Consider the following 14,922-nt stretch of genomic DNA (forward strand, 5'->3'; position numbering starts at 1 on the left):
CGCTCGGCCGGGTCAGACGCGGGGCGAGGCGCGCGGGAGGGCAGCCGGGCGTGGAGGAGTCGGCGCGGGCAGCGGCGGCTGCAGCCGGGGACCGCGCGCCGCGAGCCTCTTCCGCCCGGGAGACCTGCGCTCGCGCCCCCTCCCTCACCCCGGCCTCTCCCGGCTCCCCCACCCCACCCCGCCCCCACCCCGGCCCTCTCCCGCGCGCGCCCCTCCACCCGCGCGCACTCGCTCACGCTCCCCCTCGCGCACACACATGGTCGGCTCGCGGCAAAGTTTCGCCTGCGGTCGCCACTCCGGGATCCTGCCGCAGTGCTCGGGGCTGTAACCTTGAACTTTCCCAGCGCGGTGACACATTCTCCTCGCTCTCCCTCCCGCCCTCTCTCCTGCGCCCCCCTCCCCGCCTTTTTAAAAAAAGCATTTCACCACCAACTACCACCCCAATCCAACCCACACCGAATCTTCGCGCACCCCCTAGCCCCCAACAAAAACAACAACTGCAAAACAGAAAACAAATCCCCAAACCCAGGCGAAAAGCAGCCAACACCGGCGGCGGCGGCGGCCTCGGCGAGCACGGCCAGCGCGCTCGGACTGCAGGAGGGTTAAAAGTGTAGATTGGATTTCACCCCGGGAAATCTAGCACGCCGAGTGAACTTGAATCTTTGGCTATTTAAGGAGGACTGGGTTTGTTGTGAAGTTGCGGTGATCCAGCGCAGAGCCCCGTCCTGATTGATCGCATCGCGGGGCTCAGATGACTGTAAAATGAATAGATGAAATTCTTGCTTCTCGAAGATTTTCTTGGGCATCTCCGGGAAAGTGCGTTTTAAGGCGAAGTCATGATGTATTCTCCCATCTGTCTCACTCAGGTACATGCCTCGGTCACTTTCTCGAGCTTTCTCTCTAGCCCGAAATGCCTTTGTTTTGTTTTGCTGCTCTCGTCTGCGGACAATTAATGGCTTTAGTTAACCTCCGCACACCCCGGTCCCCCTCAGAAGAAGTGGCCCGGGGTCGCGGCGGGGTTTGCAGGGCGGCGCGGGAGCCGGCGCGCGGCCCCTAGCCCACGGCCACCGCGCGCGCCGAGCCCAGCGTCCTGGGCACGGAGAGCGGGCGCCCGCGCCCTGCCAGGGCGGCTGGGCTGGGCGAGGCCGCAGGGGATGGGCAGGGCCCGGGCCCCGCAAGCGCTAGCCCGCGCGCGGCCCCACTAGTGCCTGCTGTACCCCTGCCCAGGGTGCCCGCCGCCTCGCTTGCGCGCCGAGGCGGACTCCGGCTTTAGAGGAGCTTTAGGGGAGGACTGAGCCCTTATAAACAACCGGTGAACTTGGGCGAGGGGACTCCAGTAGGAGTCCTTGTGGGCGCCTCTGGACTCCGCTGCAGGCAATGGGCGGGAGACGAAGCGACTCGGAGGTTGTGGTCCGGGGACCCATTCCTTTGCTTAATTTGGGGATCTGAAACTCAGGTCCATCGCGATCCGCACTTTGAGGTTTCCAGTGACCACGCCACAAAGGCGGTCTGTACGTGGTCTCGAGTTAGTTGGTCGTGGTGAAAGTTAAGGACTTTTAAAACATGCTCATTTTGTGGAGACCTGTTCATTTGACGATATTTGGGCGTAGGACAGAAAGAAATGCTGGAAAGTAAGGTCATTTAAATTTTTTCACTCTGAAAATTGTCCTAAGACTTTAGGAACAGTGTTATGAAATAAAATAGTGGCTTTATACTTTTGCAGGAACACAATTTATATAATTTTAAAGCAGTCGGTCAAATGGAAAAGTGGCGAGACCAAACAGACTTACCTGGGGGCATCGCTGCCCAGCTAACTAGCCAACTGACGAGCTGACTAAATATCTTAGCCCAGAGTTGTTACTTGAAGCAGTATTTTAAACCTCTAAAGGTATGGGGCAGTTGACTTCAGCTTTTAGGAGGATCTGTCACGATTAGTAATTGAGAACCATTTTCTTTGACATTGGCTTAAAAACTAAACAGTTGAAGAAGTGTCGCCTAGTCTAAGGTGTGTTACAATTTTTTAAAAAACCAGTATCATGATGATGCATTTTTCTGATGAACAAATGATTAAGGTTTCAATTGTATGACAATTAGAAGCCATTGTGATTCAAAAGGGCTGAGGCATTCATAAATTGTGAATGAAGATGAAAACAATGATAAGGCTTATTCAGTGATTGGATACAGTCCTGTAGCTTTTTGGCTGACACATTTTTTATTGTTTATATTTTGTTTGGCATCTGAGTATGATTAACTTAGATATGGCTATTTTCAGCAAGTAAACGTGCACTTTAATTTAACAAAACTGGAAAAATGAGTTGCTGAGCTATTTGTATTTTTAAGGCTGTGAATAATGGCCAATAAATACGATGATGAAACTGTTTCAGGTATAACGAATTGCCTTCAGCTGCAAAAGTTACCTTTCATATTACCCATCAGCAGGATTTTTTTCCCTCTTTCTGGTAAACCACATCCATTTGACATTATTTTTACATTATTGAAGCATAGTTCAAATAAAACAAATTGAGGTAAGGTTTTCACTTGCAAAGTGCTGTACCACTTACTCTCATGTAAAGGATTGCTTTTCTATATTAGTTCATATTTCCAGGATCGGCTTTTCAGAAACATTGCTAGCGATTACATTGCATTTTCGGTTTCCTCTAAATATGTATTGAAAAGTCACTAGCTTTATCTAAATTTGTGTAAATTAAAAATAATATTGTAGCATCGTGACATATGGAATATTAGGAGCATATACAGCATAGTCATTCAGCTATCACATTAGTATTCAAGGGTGCATGCTTACCAACACTAATTCATGATGACTGATATTCTCTACTGTTTTAATAATGTAAATCTAAGTTGACATATTGAAACTGTTTTGGGGATTTAAGGTCTAGACTAGAGAAGAAATTTTAGCTTAGAATTCTCATTTTAATATCTGTGTGGCTTTATAGGTAGTGTAAGGTGTTGCAAAAGTAACATTAACGGTGTTACTTTGATATCAGACCAGTAGTTTAGTTTTGTGTTACAGGAGCCTAATAGCTGCAGCAAAACATTTTTTAGGATATGTAGATACAAAAGAGAGAAACATTCTTAATTGATTGAAAACTTTACTAAGTGTTTCAGTTGTCACAAAAGGATATCTAGGTTTTAGAAAGAATTTTCAGAAGGAGCTACAGTTAAAGTTGATATTTATCAAAGTGTTATTCAAAAGTATCAGTACATGGATATAAATCTGTATTTATGTATCAGTATAAATCAGATATAAAAAGAAAATTAAGAACCATCATATATGATTTTGTATTTGCTTTTTCTAAAAATAATGTAAATCCTTAATAGTATAACTTTCACTTGGAATGATTGCATTGAATTTTTTTCTTCTTTCACTGTTTCTCAAGTTCTTAAGGTACATTTTAAAAACTGGTTTACTGTTATATAGCAGTGCTCCAAGAACATCTAGTATTTATTCTTCTGCCTCTATATTGAGCTAATTTTCCATCCCTTTCATGGAGACCGCTGTTTCTGTGAACAAAAAGAAATATTTCCAGTAGAATTAGGACTGTTTACTTTTATATTTGAAATTTGTAACTAGGTTATTTATTTTATCAATTTAATTCAACTAAAGGAAGTTTAAAAAGAGAAAGAATTGGCATTGCTGAATGCCAATGTGTTTTAATAAAAATTCTGAGAGAGCAAGGTGGCATATTACCTTAGCATAGAGCCATTAGATCTTAGATCATTTACAAGCTTTGCTTTCTTAAAAAATAATTTTCATAGTTGTTTAAAGTATTATTGTGATAATCTATTAATTAGGACATCTGAATACCTTAATCACTTTTTTTTGATGAAGACAAGTTACTATGCTCCATATTCATATCATTCAAAATCACTAAAAATATATTGTAACAGCATTAGAAAACAGTCATACTTGGGAGATGATATTCTAGTCATGTTAACACAGAAATATATGTGACTTGCTGAAAATCTCTACTTATCACTTTTTTGAGGATCTGTCTCCATGTCAGAAGTAAGTGTTTTGCTTGAAAGGAATTCACATAATAGTAAAACCCTGAAAGATATTTATAAGGCAACTGTGGACTGAGAAAGTTTGCTACTTCTATTTATCAATAGGAAAAAAGTATGTTTTAAAACATTACTTGGCAGCATTGGCAACAAACTCAAGGCAACGTTAAAAAACATTGTTTTGTGTGCATTTGCTAAGAAATTCCAAATTCAGCCCTCAAATTTGCATTTTGATTGTTTAAATAAGTTATTAAAATTTTGAGATCTGTTACATGATAGATGATTGGAAGCTCAAACAAATTTAATCAAAGTATGTTTGATGTCTTTATAGGAAAATGAAATGTTACTGAACATAGTACTTAAGGATAAAAGTACTTAGAAGTTAACACATTGCTGAATATCTGTTAAAATAATATCGTATTTTTAAAAGTATGGCAAGGGTAAAGTGAGTGAGGCAAAGCTCCTCCTGCCCCCATGTACTCTTTACATCTCAAGTTTTTAGTTCATGAGTATATATGTATGTTTTTTGATCATATCAATAAATCATAGTTAAAGTCAGAATATAGGAAGTGAGTTCCCAAAGCATGTTTGAGTCCACATCTCCTTGAGCAGGGTTTCCTTTTGCATATATTTCTAAGGGGGATAAACAAAGTTTTTGTAGTTACAGTGAATGCTGAAAGCATGGCATCAGAAAGTATATGGAGATAGGGAGGTCTTATCATGGGCTGTGGTTGCTGTGAGCAGGGCTGCCTTCCCACACAAAGAACAGATTGTGGTTTAACTCTTTCCATGGCCTAGTTTAATGTGCTCGCATAGTAACTGAATTGTTCAAATCTCTGCTGGAAACTACTGATCGGTTTAATGATTTCCTTTATGGCATTTGGTTATGCCTCATGCTGTGATGTAATCATCTACATTCTGTATTGTTATAAAATTTTGATTTAGGTTTATTCTGCTCTAGAAACATTTTACAGCGATATGTTAAAACACTTGAAAACTGCACTATTGATTGGATGGGATGTACACCTCTTCCGGATCTGAACTGCAGACTGCGAACATGCTGCAGTCTTTAGCGTTGAAACTTTGAATTTGATCTTAAAAATGAGTTCATAACTCTATGGGAGTTTGGGGGTGTCTTCTTTGTTAGAGTGTCATTTGTGATACTTTCATCATTTTTACCTGATGGAATTCATCAGTCTGCTGATTACATAGAATTTATTCCACATAGGTCAGGGTGACCAGCACTAAGACGTCAATGCTAACTTGGGATATAAACAGTTAGAGAAAGTTATTTTGTGGTTGAGGTGACAATACAGTGACCAGAAAAGTGGCCGCAGTGGAAGTTCTCATTTGTTTCAGATCTGGCCTTATTGCCCGCATACAGTGTGCACGACTGGATGTTAAGCTCTTTCTCGGAACAGTAAGAGGCCTGAGCTTAGGAGACAGGTTTTACCTATGGCAGGAAGTAATGAAATACTGACTGCTTTGGGAACTAACTTGAAATAACTGGAGGTGCAAATTATCTGCCACTCGTCGCCGCCTCCCTCCCTTATAAAAGGCTTACATGAAACAGGCAGGAAAAACACAGGAGCCTAAGGTAAACCACTTAATTCACAAGACGGGATCTCTCCACGTGCAGATTCACAAGTCCATGCATACGGGCACCCACAGCCCTGTCCAAGAATTCAGAGGCGTAGCAGATGAATTGTATTGATTCCACAAAAGCAGGGAGTGACCAGCGGTGCACTCCTGGTGTCACCCTGCCACTGCATGCAGAGACACAAAGAATGTAAAGTTGGTGCCAAGTTGCCATTTTTCATTGTTCACCTCAGATTGATTTTTAAGGGGTTTAGAATAATTGCCACACTCATGTGATCGGTTAACAAATTAACTGACTCTGTGGGGCTTCAGACTCTATAGGAAAGCTGCCGGAAGAACATCCGAGTCAATTTTGTTTCAACTTTAGAAACTTTTATTTAAAAATGCAAGAGCGTGTCTGTGGGTCTGTTAGAGAGTAGCAGCGCGCGCGCGCGCGTGTGTGCGTGCGTGTGTGTGTGTGTGTGTGTGTGTGTGTGTGTGTGTGTTGGGGGCCAGCGTTGCTGGTGGAGGGAGGGAATGCGCTGCTCAAAGTATGGAAACCTTCTGTTCAGGACACTGATACGACAAGCTGTGTCCTTTGCCCACTTTCCCTCACTGTATACCAGTTTCTCTAGTTACCACTCTTGGAATGGTGCTGTTTCAGTGTTGGAATGTTGGACGTTTGATAAGAAAATGGATCAAGTTTAATGGCGCATGCTCTTTGTGCCACCAGCAGCCTCTTGCTGAGAGCATGCTCCAAAAGCGGGAACTGTGTGGCATTACACTGAGCATCTATATGCTTTGTGTTTCTGTGCCACAGAGAAGAGAAATGAACTGTGGCATCGCTCCTGCCTTCTGAACAGCTCTGCTCCGATTAAAAAAAAAAAAATCTCACTGTGTTCTTTGTAAAATGGTACTGCTTAGTGTTAGTTGGTCAATCAAATATTTAAATATTGAATTAGGTGCCAAGCATCTTGGTCGCTTACGTTTTAAAGAATGTAGGATACATGGTGGGAATGAGGGGGATGGGGCCAGAGTGGAAAAACAAATATAAACCTTATTTTCTTTTTTAGGAGGGAGAACCAACCTGTGAGTTTTGGTGGAAAAGGGGCAGCTTGGCATACTTTATTTTCTTCTGGTCCTGCTATTTTGATAATTTTAAATAAGAAAAGAATGTTATTTTTATGCATAACTCTTGGTACCGAATTGGGAACGGGTTGTGGTCTGATGTTTTGGAGCCTTTAAAAAACTAAACTGACTGTGTATGTCTTCTTTTTCCTCCTCATCTTCCACAGGATGAATTTCACCCATTCATCGAGGCACTACTTCCACACGTCCGTGCAATTGCCTATACTTGGTTCAACCTGCAGGCTCGGAAACGCAAGTACTTTAAAAAGCACGAGAAGCGAATGTCAAAGGATGAAGAAAGAGCAGTCAAAGATGAGCTTCTCAGCGAAAAGCCTGAAATCAAACAGAAGTGGGCATCCAGGCTCCTGGCCAAACTGCGCAAAGATATCCGCCAGGAGTACCGAGAGGACTTTGTGCTCACCGTGACTGGCAAGAAGCACCCGTGCTGTGTCTTATCCAATCCCGACCAGAAGGGTAAGATTAGGAGAATCGACTGCCTGCGACAGGCAGACAAAGTCTGGCGTCTGGATCTAGTCATGGTGATCCTGTTCAAAGGCATCCCCTTGGAAAGTACCGATGGAGAGCGGCTCATGAAATCCCCACATTGCACAAACCCAGCACTTTGTGTCCAGCCACATCATATCACAGTATCAGTTAAGGAGCTTGATTTGTTTTTGGCATACTACGTGCAGGAGCAAGGTAGGAGCAGATTGTTCTTTCTTCTAGCCCGGCACACACTGCCCGCAAACCCCACACAAGGAACACCTGGCTTGGGTTAGATGGTCCTGGAGGCGCCTGGGTCTCATTCACCTGCTCTGGGGAGAGTGGCATGCCCTCCTCCACTTGCTTGTCCACTGCCATGTGCAAGCTATGGAAATAGATGTGGAGCTTTCCTACCTGGGTAGGCATGGATATTTAAAGGCCACAAAGAGATGTGTTTTCAAGTGTCTTTGAAATAATACACTTTTTCAAAGACACAGGATAGTCCGAAAACTGTAGTTTATTACACTTCATTTTTTGTCCTCGGCTACATTCTTTGCATCTAGTCATCTTTTCCCAGTTTGAAAATGTAACTTGATTTATGAATAGTCAAACCGTCCTTTAACAATCTTTGCATTAACCTCCTAACTAACGAGGTAGATCAACTTTGTTCACGAATCTAGTGCTATTGCCTTGAAAAAATAGAATTAACATTTCCTATTACAGAATGCTTAAGATAGCCAGTATCAGAAAGTATACCTTACGTAGACCTAGATTTATTTAATTTAAATATTTCTATCAACACCTACTTTTGATTGTGTAATATTCGCTGTAGATTAAAGGGATCATAGTTCTTGTCTAAATAATTTATGTTATAATATTTTCCCAGAGTGACTTGGGAACACTTAATATTGTTCGTTTACTTGAGTGTAAATTCATAAAACTTACCAAGGAGGGAAGTCGCAGCTCTCCTTACAGAACAAAAACAGAAAGTAGACTGGTTACACTGGATTAAAATAAATCTCAAAAAGAATGCAGAAACCGCATACCGTACCTATTTTTAAAAATCCTTGATAAAGAGAGTGGTATAAATGTTGCCTGAATGATTCAAAAATAGGTGATATATTTTGCTGAGTGTTTTCTGGGTTCATGAAACATGTTTATTATTTTTATTTTTCTTAATATATTTTCTTTAAGGAGGTTTAAAGAAATACTTCAAATAAATATATCGGTATATAGATGTCCTTGTATTAGCACAGTCCATAGTAAAACATTTTAAAAAACAACCTGCCAAAAGTGGACTGTAGTTTAATCTGCCATAGGTGGTGGGTCATTTGCTAACTTGGCCTGGTGCTAGGGAAAGTGGCCTGCAGATAGCCAGGTGGCAGACGGTTATCTGATATGTGTTATATAAGTGTGGGATTTAGTAAATGGTATGAACTTCATCATCATCCCAAAATATAAAATACCAGAATTACTCTTTTGACTCAGAAATCTAGGTACTTACTATGTGCTTTTTGTCTTTGTATTTCCTTGGTATAGTTTTAGAGATATGCTTACAAGTCATTTAAAAATTTCTAGTTCAGTAATGGTGCTTGATATCATACGTTTGGAAATATTGGTTTTTTTTAAATGAAATACTGCATTCAGGATTTCTATACACTGAAAAATTAAAGTCCAGGTAATGACAGTTTGGGGAAAAAAAATTTTTTTCCCCTGTGTGTCCCAAAATAAAAGCTCATTAACACATGACACTTAATTTGATTGACAGCTGTCTAGGAGGTGACATTTTAAGGTGGGCTGTATATATGTGTTGGATTGACTGTCAGTGTGTTGTAACTCTGTTGTGAAAGTCAAGGCTGGAAGTAAAGTTTTAGAAAGTGGGTCATGTAACTTTTTAGTGCAGGGAGGGAAGGTTTGCAAGCACTTCACTGCTGCTCACCTTTTAGCTTGCTTGAAGGCTAGTCCTTGAGGTGTGCACGCATGTACATTCACTCCTGGGGCAGGCAGCCAACTCTCTTGGTTGATGAACTGACAATAAAGAACATATCCTTTGGATTTGTGAAGATAGATTGAAGGAAGAAAAATGCATAAATGCCTTCTGCATTGCACCATCGGTCATGATAGTCATAAAGTTGTAAGCAACTCTTGCAGACCACATTTTCAGATAAAACTTTGATTTTGTTGTTGTTTTTAGTCTCTCTTTTAAAAACCTTTTATTATTTTACACTGTGCACCTAATTTATATCTTCTGCTACCTGTGAGTGCACCATATCTTCTTAATATCTGTTGGCTTTTTCTTTGAAAAAGTCACATCAGGATGCTTTTGTGTTTTCCTTTTTTCAAAATTTATATCTTTTTCCTTTGGTCAAATGTAGGTTAATTATGTCATTTTGCAGTGCATTTGATTAAAGAAAGAATTTTAAAATATAAGTCTGTAGTCAGTCAGAGGGCTGCATATCTCCCATCGTGACTTTTTATTTCTCCTCTAAGTGCATGAAAATCCACTTAAGTATGTTTTATCAATCAGGTGAAAAAGTATAAAGAAAAACATGAAAGAAAAATCAGAAAAGAAAAATGTAATGTTTGCAACAGAATGAGCAACAGAATTACCTTTCCCCCCTTTTTTCTTTCTCTCCCCACTTCTAAACGACTGGGAGGAAAACATGAGAAAGAACAGAGAGAATGCCAAAGATGGTTGCCACTGGCACCAGGATTGGCATCAGACCCTCTTTGTTTAGCTCAGGATGCCTGTGATTTGTTAGTTGGCATCCGCATTGCAGTGTGGAGTGATGTTACAATATATTGACAATTTCCAGATCTAGAAATGTCAATAGTCCTCTTGGTTATTTATACAAGATCACAAACTGCATCTCTTCTGGAGGATGAAATAAAGACCAACAAATAATAAAGTTCATTGTTGACCAACTTCCTATGCTTTTTCCCTCTTTCCCTTTTGGTTCAACCCACACTTTTTTTTTTTTTTTTTTTTTTTCATGCCCAGCAGCCTCAGCCTCATCTTTTTTTGCAATGTGGAAAGAGTTACTAGAGCTTTGACACAAGCTCTAGTGCTACATCTGCATCTGATACAGTTTTGGGGAGAATGTATGCATTTTGAAATCAGTTTTGATATATAGTTCATTAGACTTGTGCATCCCATGGCCGCAAGGCAGAATTTCCTTTAAAGCTAAATCTCTTTGTTATTCAGCCTCTTCTGTGCCTAGAGTCTGGTTGACCACAATTTAGTCCATTTTTGTATTGCTCCATGTTTAGGAAAGGGTCATGTTCAATATAGTCATTTATAAAATGATACCACCCCCCACTTTACCTAAAATATACACATCATGTGGGAGTCCCTGCGTTTAAATCCATAAAATCATTTGACGGTATTGATTCAGAGGGCTGCGCTTCGGCTGTTTCGTTGCTACAAGAACCGCCATTTTGTTTGTGAAGTGCCAGGCGAGGGGGAAAAAAAAGGCAGACACTGTGCTGGATGCCAATAATGGTTGCCAGTGGCACCGAGGTTGGCATCAGACCCTCTTTGTCTAGTTGCTGAATGCCTTTGATTCGTTGGTTGGCATCCGCATTGCAGTGGGCACACTGAAAAGTTTTTGACAATCCCTGAATGAAAGCTGCTTGCTTGTTTGCTGCAGCAAACCTTAGCTGATAGAAAACCCTTCCTTTTATCTATTTTTTTTTTTTGGGTTTCTTTTTTTTTTTTTTTAAGATGGTGACAGATTAAAGGAAAAACAGCTCTGAAGTGGCCTCCATTTTCCCCAAGATATTAAAGATGTCCAGTGATTCTTGGGCAGGTGGTACCTATTCCCCATATTGTCTTTGTTAACTGCCTTCTTGAAAGCAAAGCAAAACAAAACAAAACAAAAACCAGGCAAGCCTCGCACAGCACACCTTCCCGGGACAGAAGTATGCTGTAGGATTCTGCGTGTGCTCTGGGAAGGGTATGGAGGGCTAGCTGGCTGCAGTGACATGGAATGCACTTGCCAGGACTGACTGTGGCTTTCAGTCACATCACTGCTTATTTCTTAGGCAATTTTTAGTTCCTTCAGTTTCCACACTTCCAAATTTTACAGTAACCCATTGAGAGGACCTTTCTATTTTTTTTTCTAGTTAGTAATGTGTAACAGGGTAAACGTTAAAAAAAAATGAGAAAACCTTCATGAGGAAACCTAACGTCAGGAAGACCAACCAAAAGGCGGAAATAATTTTGGTTGAAGTTTCCTAGATGGTTTGCATTCATATTGCTTTCTGGTTAACCACCATTATCTCGTTAATTAATAAGAAGGATTAGCGGTGCTACCCAAAAGGCTGCACAGAAGGAAGTCTGGCCTGTGGAGGCGTTGAGTGGCCACACTGTGTCCTGTCTGAAGGGTGGCGTGGTGTAGGGGGCTGGGCTTTCTCTGAGGCAGGAAAGGGTTTTGAAGAAAGAGATGGGTCACAACACACTAAGATGTTTCAAGATCTCAAGAGAGAGTAACTGTTGTCATGAATTTACCAGATTCGAGTTTCAACTCAGCCTGACTGATTTTTGGACTGTGCTTTGCACTCTTATTAAACATGTTTTGGAGTGCTAAAGAGGCCTGGAACCTCGTGGCTCTCAGGAGAGAGGAGTTTCCTTTTTAGCCTTTGTGGAATCCTTAAAATTGTGGATGGCAACTTCTGTTGTTTTATTGGTAACTGATATGATGATCAAAGTGCATTCTGACATTGTGAGAAACGTGACTTGTTTACAGGGGAAGTTGTAATCATTATTATTGTTTTTGAAATAGAATCCTTCCTGGTTGTCACATCTCATTAGGGAGGAAGCAAATGCTAAGAATTGTTTTCCTCCCTCAGTTACTGACTTTTAGAATCCTTTTGGGTAACAATTATTTTTTTTTATGAAAAGCTTAAGTAGATAATTGTTTGCAAGTTGACAGTGTATTTTAACCTTTTAATAAATTTCACTTCATTTGCAGATATTTCCCATTATGGGGAAAAGGAAGCTTTCATAATCTGTTAAAACGAGGCTGCTCTCCAGGATGATTTGGTGTGCTTACATTGTGAAATGCTCAGAAAGCATGACATTTGTATGCATGTTTGATTTAGGGGAACACTGTCAAGTTTTCCCATCTAGCGTCCTGTCCTTGACTGAACTTATGAACTCTAGTGCACACTTGTTTGCATTCTGGCTCTCGCACAATTCACCAGATAAAGAAGGGCTCTTACTGGCATGTCTTGCTCCTAGGCTTAATGAGACCTTTGTGGGAACATATATTGTAATATGAGATATGCAGCAATTTTCTCACTGATAAGAAGAAAACACAGCCTAAGGGGCCAGAAGTTTGCCCTCTCTGCCATGATGTTCCTGCCCTGATAGCTTTGCTGGACAATTCAAGAGTTAAACTCTGAGGCCCCAGTTGCCAGCTGGGAAAGCTTGGCATCTGTGTTCTGATATGGCAAACTAAGCTCTTGAGTTGCTCTTAATATGATCTCACTTTTCAAAAGGAAAGGAGAGAGACAGAGAGAGAAGAGGAGAGGGAGAGAGAGGTATATCGTTTGTTTTATCAATTATGATTTTCAAATATTTAAAAAGTATATAATGATCCACTTTTTGGAGGCAGCAAATGTTGGTGAAATGTCCTGCTGACAGCATTGGGTGTCACTCTCTGCATTATACCCTCTCACCGTATACACTGCTCTACACATTTTGTAAGGAAAAATATTCATCTAGATTACACGTTTGGATTTGCAAATTTAGTGCGCTATGCCTCTTGTGTGGGAAAATAACTCCATATGCAAAAGGACCAAAATGATGTTCATTATTCAGGAATCATGGTAATTTGGGGGAACAGTGCAATGACAGGAGATGATGCTTAGGTCTCCCAAGGGGTGCTCCCTGACAGATACAGGGTGTGTGCCTGCAGACTCAGCTGGGCAGGAGCCATTGAGGAGGCCTGTTGCCACTGCTTTAATTCTTTAAAGTTTCTGTGTTCTAAAGTGGTACCTAAGAGGTATATCCACACATAGCTGTACTATAGATTTGGTAGGATTTATTATTTACTTACTTGTTTTTCCCTAAATTTGGAATTTACAAGGAAACTGCCAAAAGGAAATTAAAGTTTTAATCCTCCGTTAACTTTTAAAAAAATTAATTAATTTATTTTTGTCTGTGTTGGGTCTTCATTGCTGCACGCGGGCTTTCTCTAGTTGCGGCAAGCGGGGGCTACTCTTCATTGTGGCGTGTGGGCTTCTCACTGTGGCGGCTTCTCTTGTTGTGGACCATGGGCTCTAGGCGTGCGGGCTTGCTTCAGTAGTTGTGGCTTGCGGGCTCTAGAGCACAGGCTCAGTAGTTGCGGCGCACGGGCTTAGTTGCTCCGCGGCATGTGGGATCTTCCCGGACCAGGGCTCGAACCCGTGACCCCTGCATTGGCAGGCGGATTCTTAACCACTGCGCCACCAGGGAAGCCCCCTCCATTAACTTTTTACTCTTAAGTTTGGCACTATAACTTGGAACAACAATCCAACATATCTAATGAGTGAAGTCTGTCTCATAAACTTTCATTCTGCTTGACTGAACTGAAAAACTAGACCAGTGGGCTTAAAAAAACTGTTTTATGACACTTTTACTCCTGCCGTCCCTGCCAATCAGTTGGAATTTCAGCACCTGAAGAGGGAGGGACCCAGTGGGAGGCTGAGCCAGAATTCATAGAAATTGGAATTCATAAAAGTTGAGATAAATAGGTTTTCACGTCTGTCATCCCAGTGGCTTACATGATAACTGACTTTATAATCAAAAGAATCATTATTGCTTTGTTGGAAGGTTAAGGTTTCAGAGAGTGGAAGTAGCCTAAGAGGCCCTCATTAAAATAGGGAATTATTAAATATCTGAAAAAGATGGGCAAAGGCGAGGGTGATCCCTGGCTCTGAAACTAGTTTTAGGTGGAAGTGTCGCTTCAGTCTGTGAAAAGGTAGCATTTCCTAGTTTGAAGTTGAGGAAAGTTGAACTCGTGACACTTGAGGAGTTTGTCCGTGTATGCGCTGTGACAGAGCAAATGATCAGCCAACGTTATGTTCAAAGCAGTTTTACAACCTTTTTTCCCCTCCATCCTTGTGGCAGAGGAATAATTTTAGAAATCTCAAGGACTAGTGGTTATGTGATGGGAAACAGGAGTTATTACAGCAGCATGCCTCAGCGCCAAGCATAGCAAGAGGGGAGCTTCCTCTTCAAGCTCACTTTTCTGTGGCAGCGTGGTATGTCGTCTCATCTTAAAGTACATTCTTGGGTCCTTGAACTCTAATTATGTGATGTGGTTAATTTCACTGAATTCCATTGTTGGGATTTGGCATAGAGAATAAATCACCAAACTGCAGAGAACTTGCGAACTTTAAGTGCGTGTTGTGGAGGAGGGAGTCTGTGGGATTAGTTTGTATTAGACTGGATGGTATAGGATGTGAGGCTAATGGGACTTGAATGCTTGGGCTTTTTGGTTGTTATATTATTCAGAAAATTGGAAGAAATGGCCACCAATTAACCAATGAGGTGGAAAGACCTTGAGGCTGAATTGAAGGCCACACATACGAGAAAAAAATATCCTCAAAATTACATCAAGCAATCTTCTAAGAGGGGGATGCAAACTCTTCTTGTGCATAAATATATTGTTTATAATAAAACACTTAGATACACATATTCTCTCTGTTTATGATGATAGTTTA

General features: G+C 41.2%; 1 protein-coding gene across 6 annotated transcripts in view; it reads left to right on the forward strand.

Moving 5' to 3' along the window:
- Positions 1–204: 204 nt before the first annotated feature.
- NFIB (nuclear factor I B) overlaps positions 205–14,922 on the forward strand; it is a 231,968-nt gene continuing 217,250 nt past the window's right edge. For 2 of the 6 annotated variants that reach the window (XM_082628018.1, XM_082628019.1), the window contains exons 1-2: positions 209–866; positions 6,897–7,428. In XM_082628018.1, coding sequence (XP_082484144.1) covers positions 837–866; positions 6,897–7,428 — 562 coding nt within the window. In that variant the 5' untranslated portion in view covers positions 209–836. Of the gene's footprint in view, positions 867–6,896; positions 7,429–14,922 lie in introns of all 6 variants that reach the window. The other 4 variants (XM_082628020.1, XM_082628021.1, XM_082628022.1 and 1 more) reach the window with 4 other exon arrangements.

The sequence above is a fragment of the Mesoplodon mirus genome (genome assembly GCF_964341445.2).
Source record: "Mesoplodon mirus genome assembly, chromosome: 1".
NCBI classification, from domain to species: domain Eukaryota; kingdom Metazoa; phylum Chordata; class Mammalia; order Artiodactyla; family Ziphiidae; genus Mesoplodon; species Mesoplodon mirus.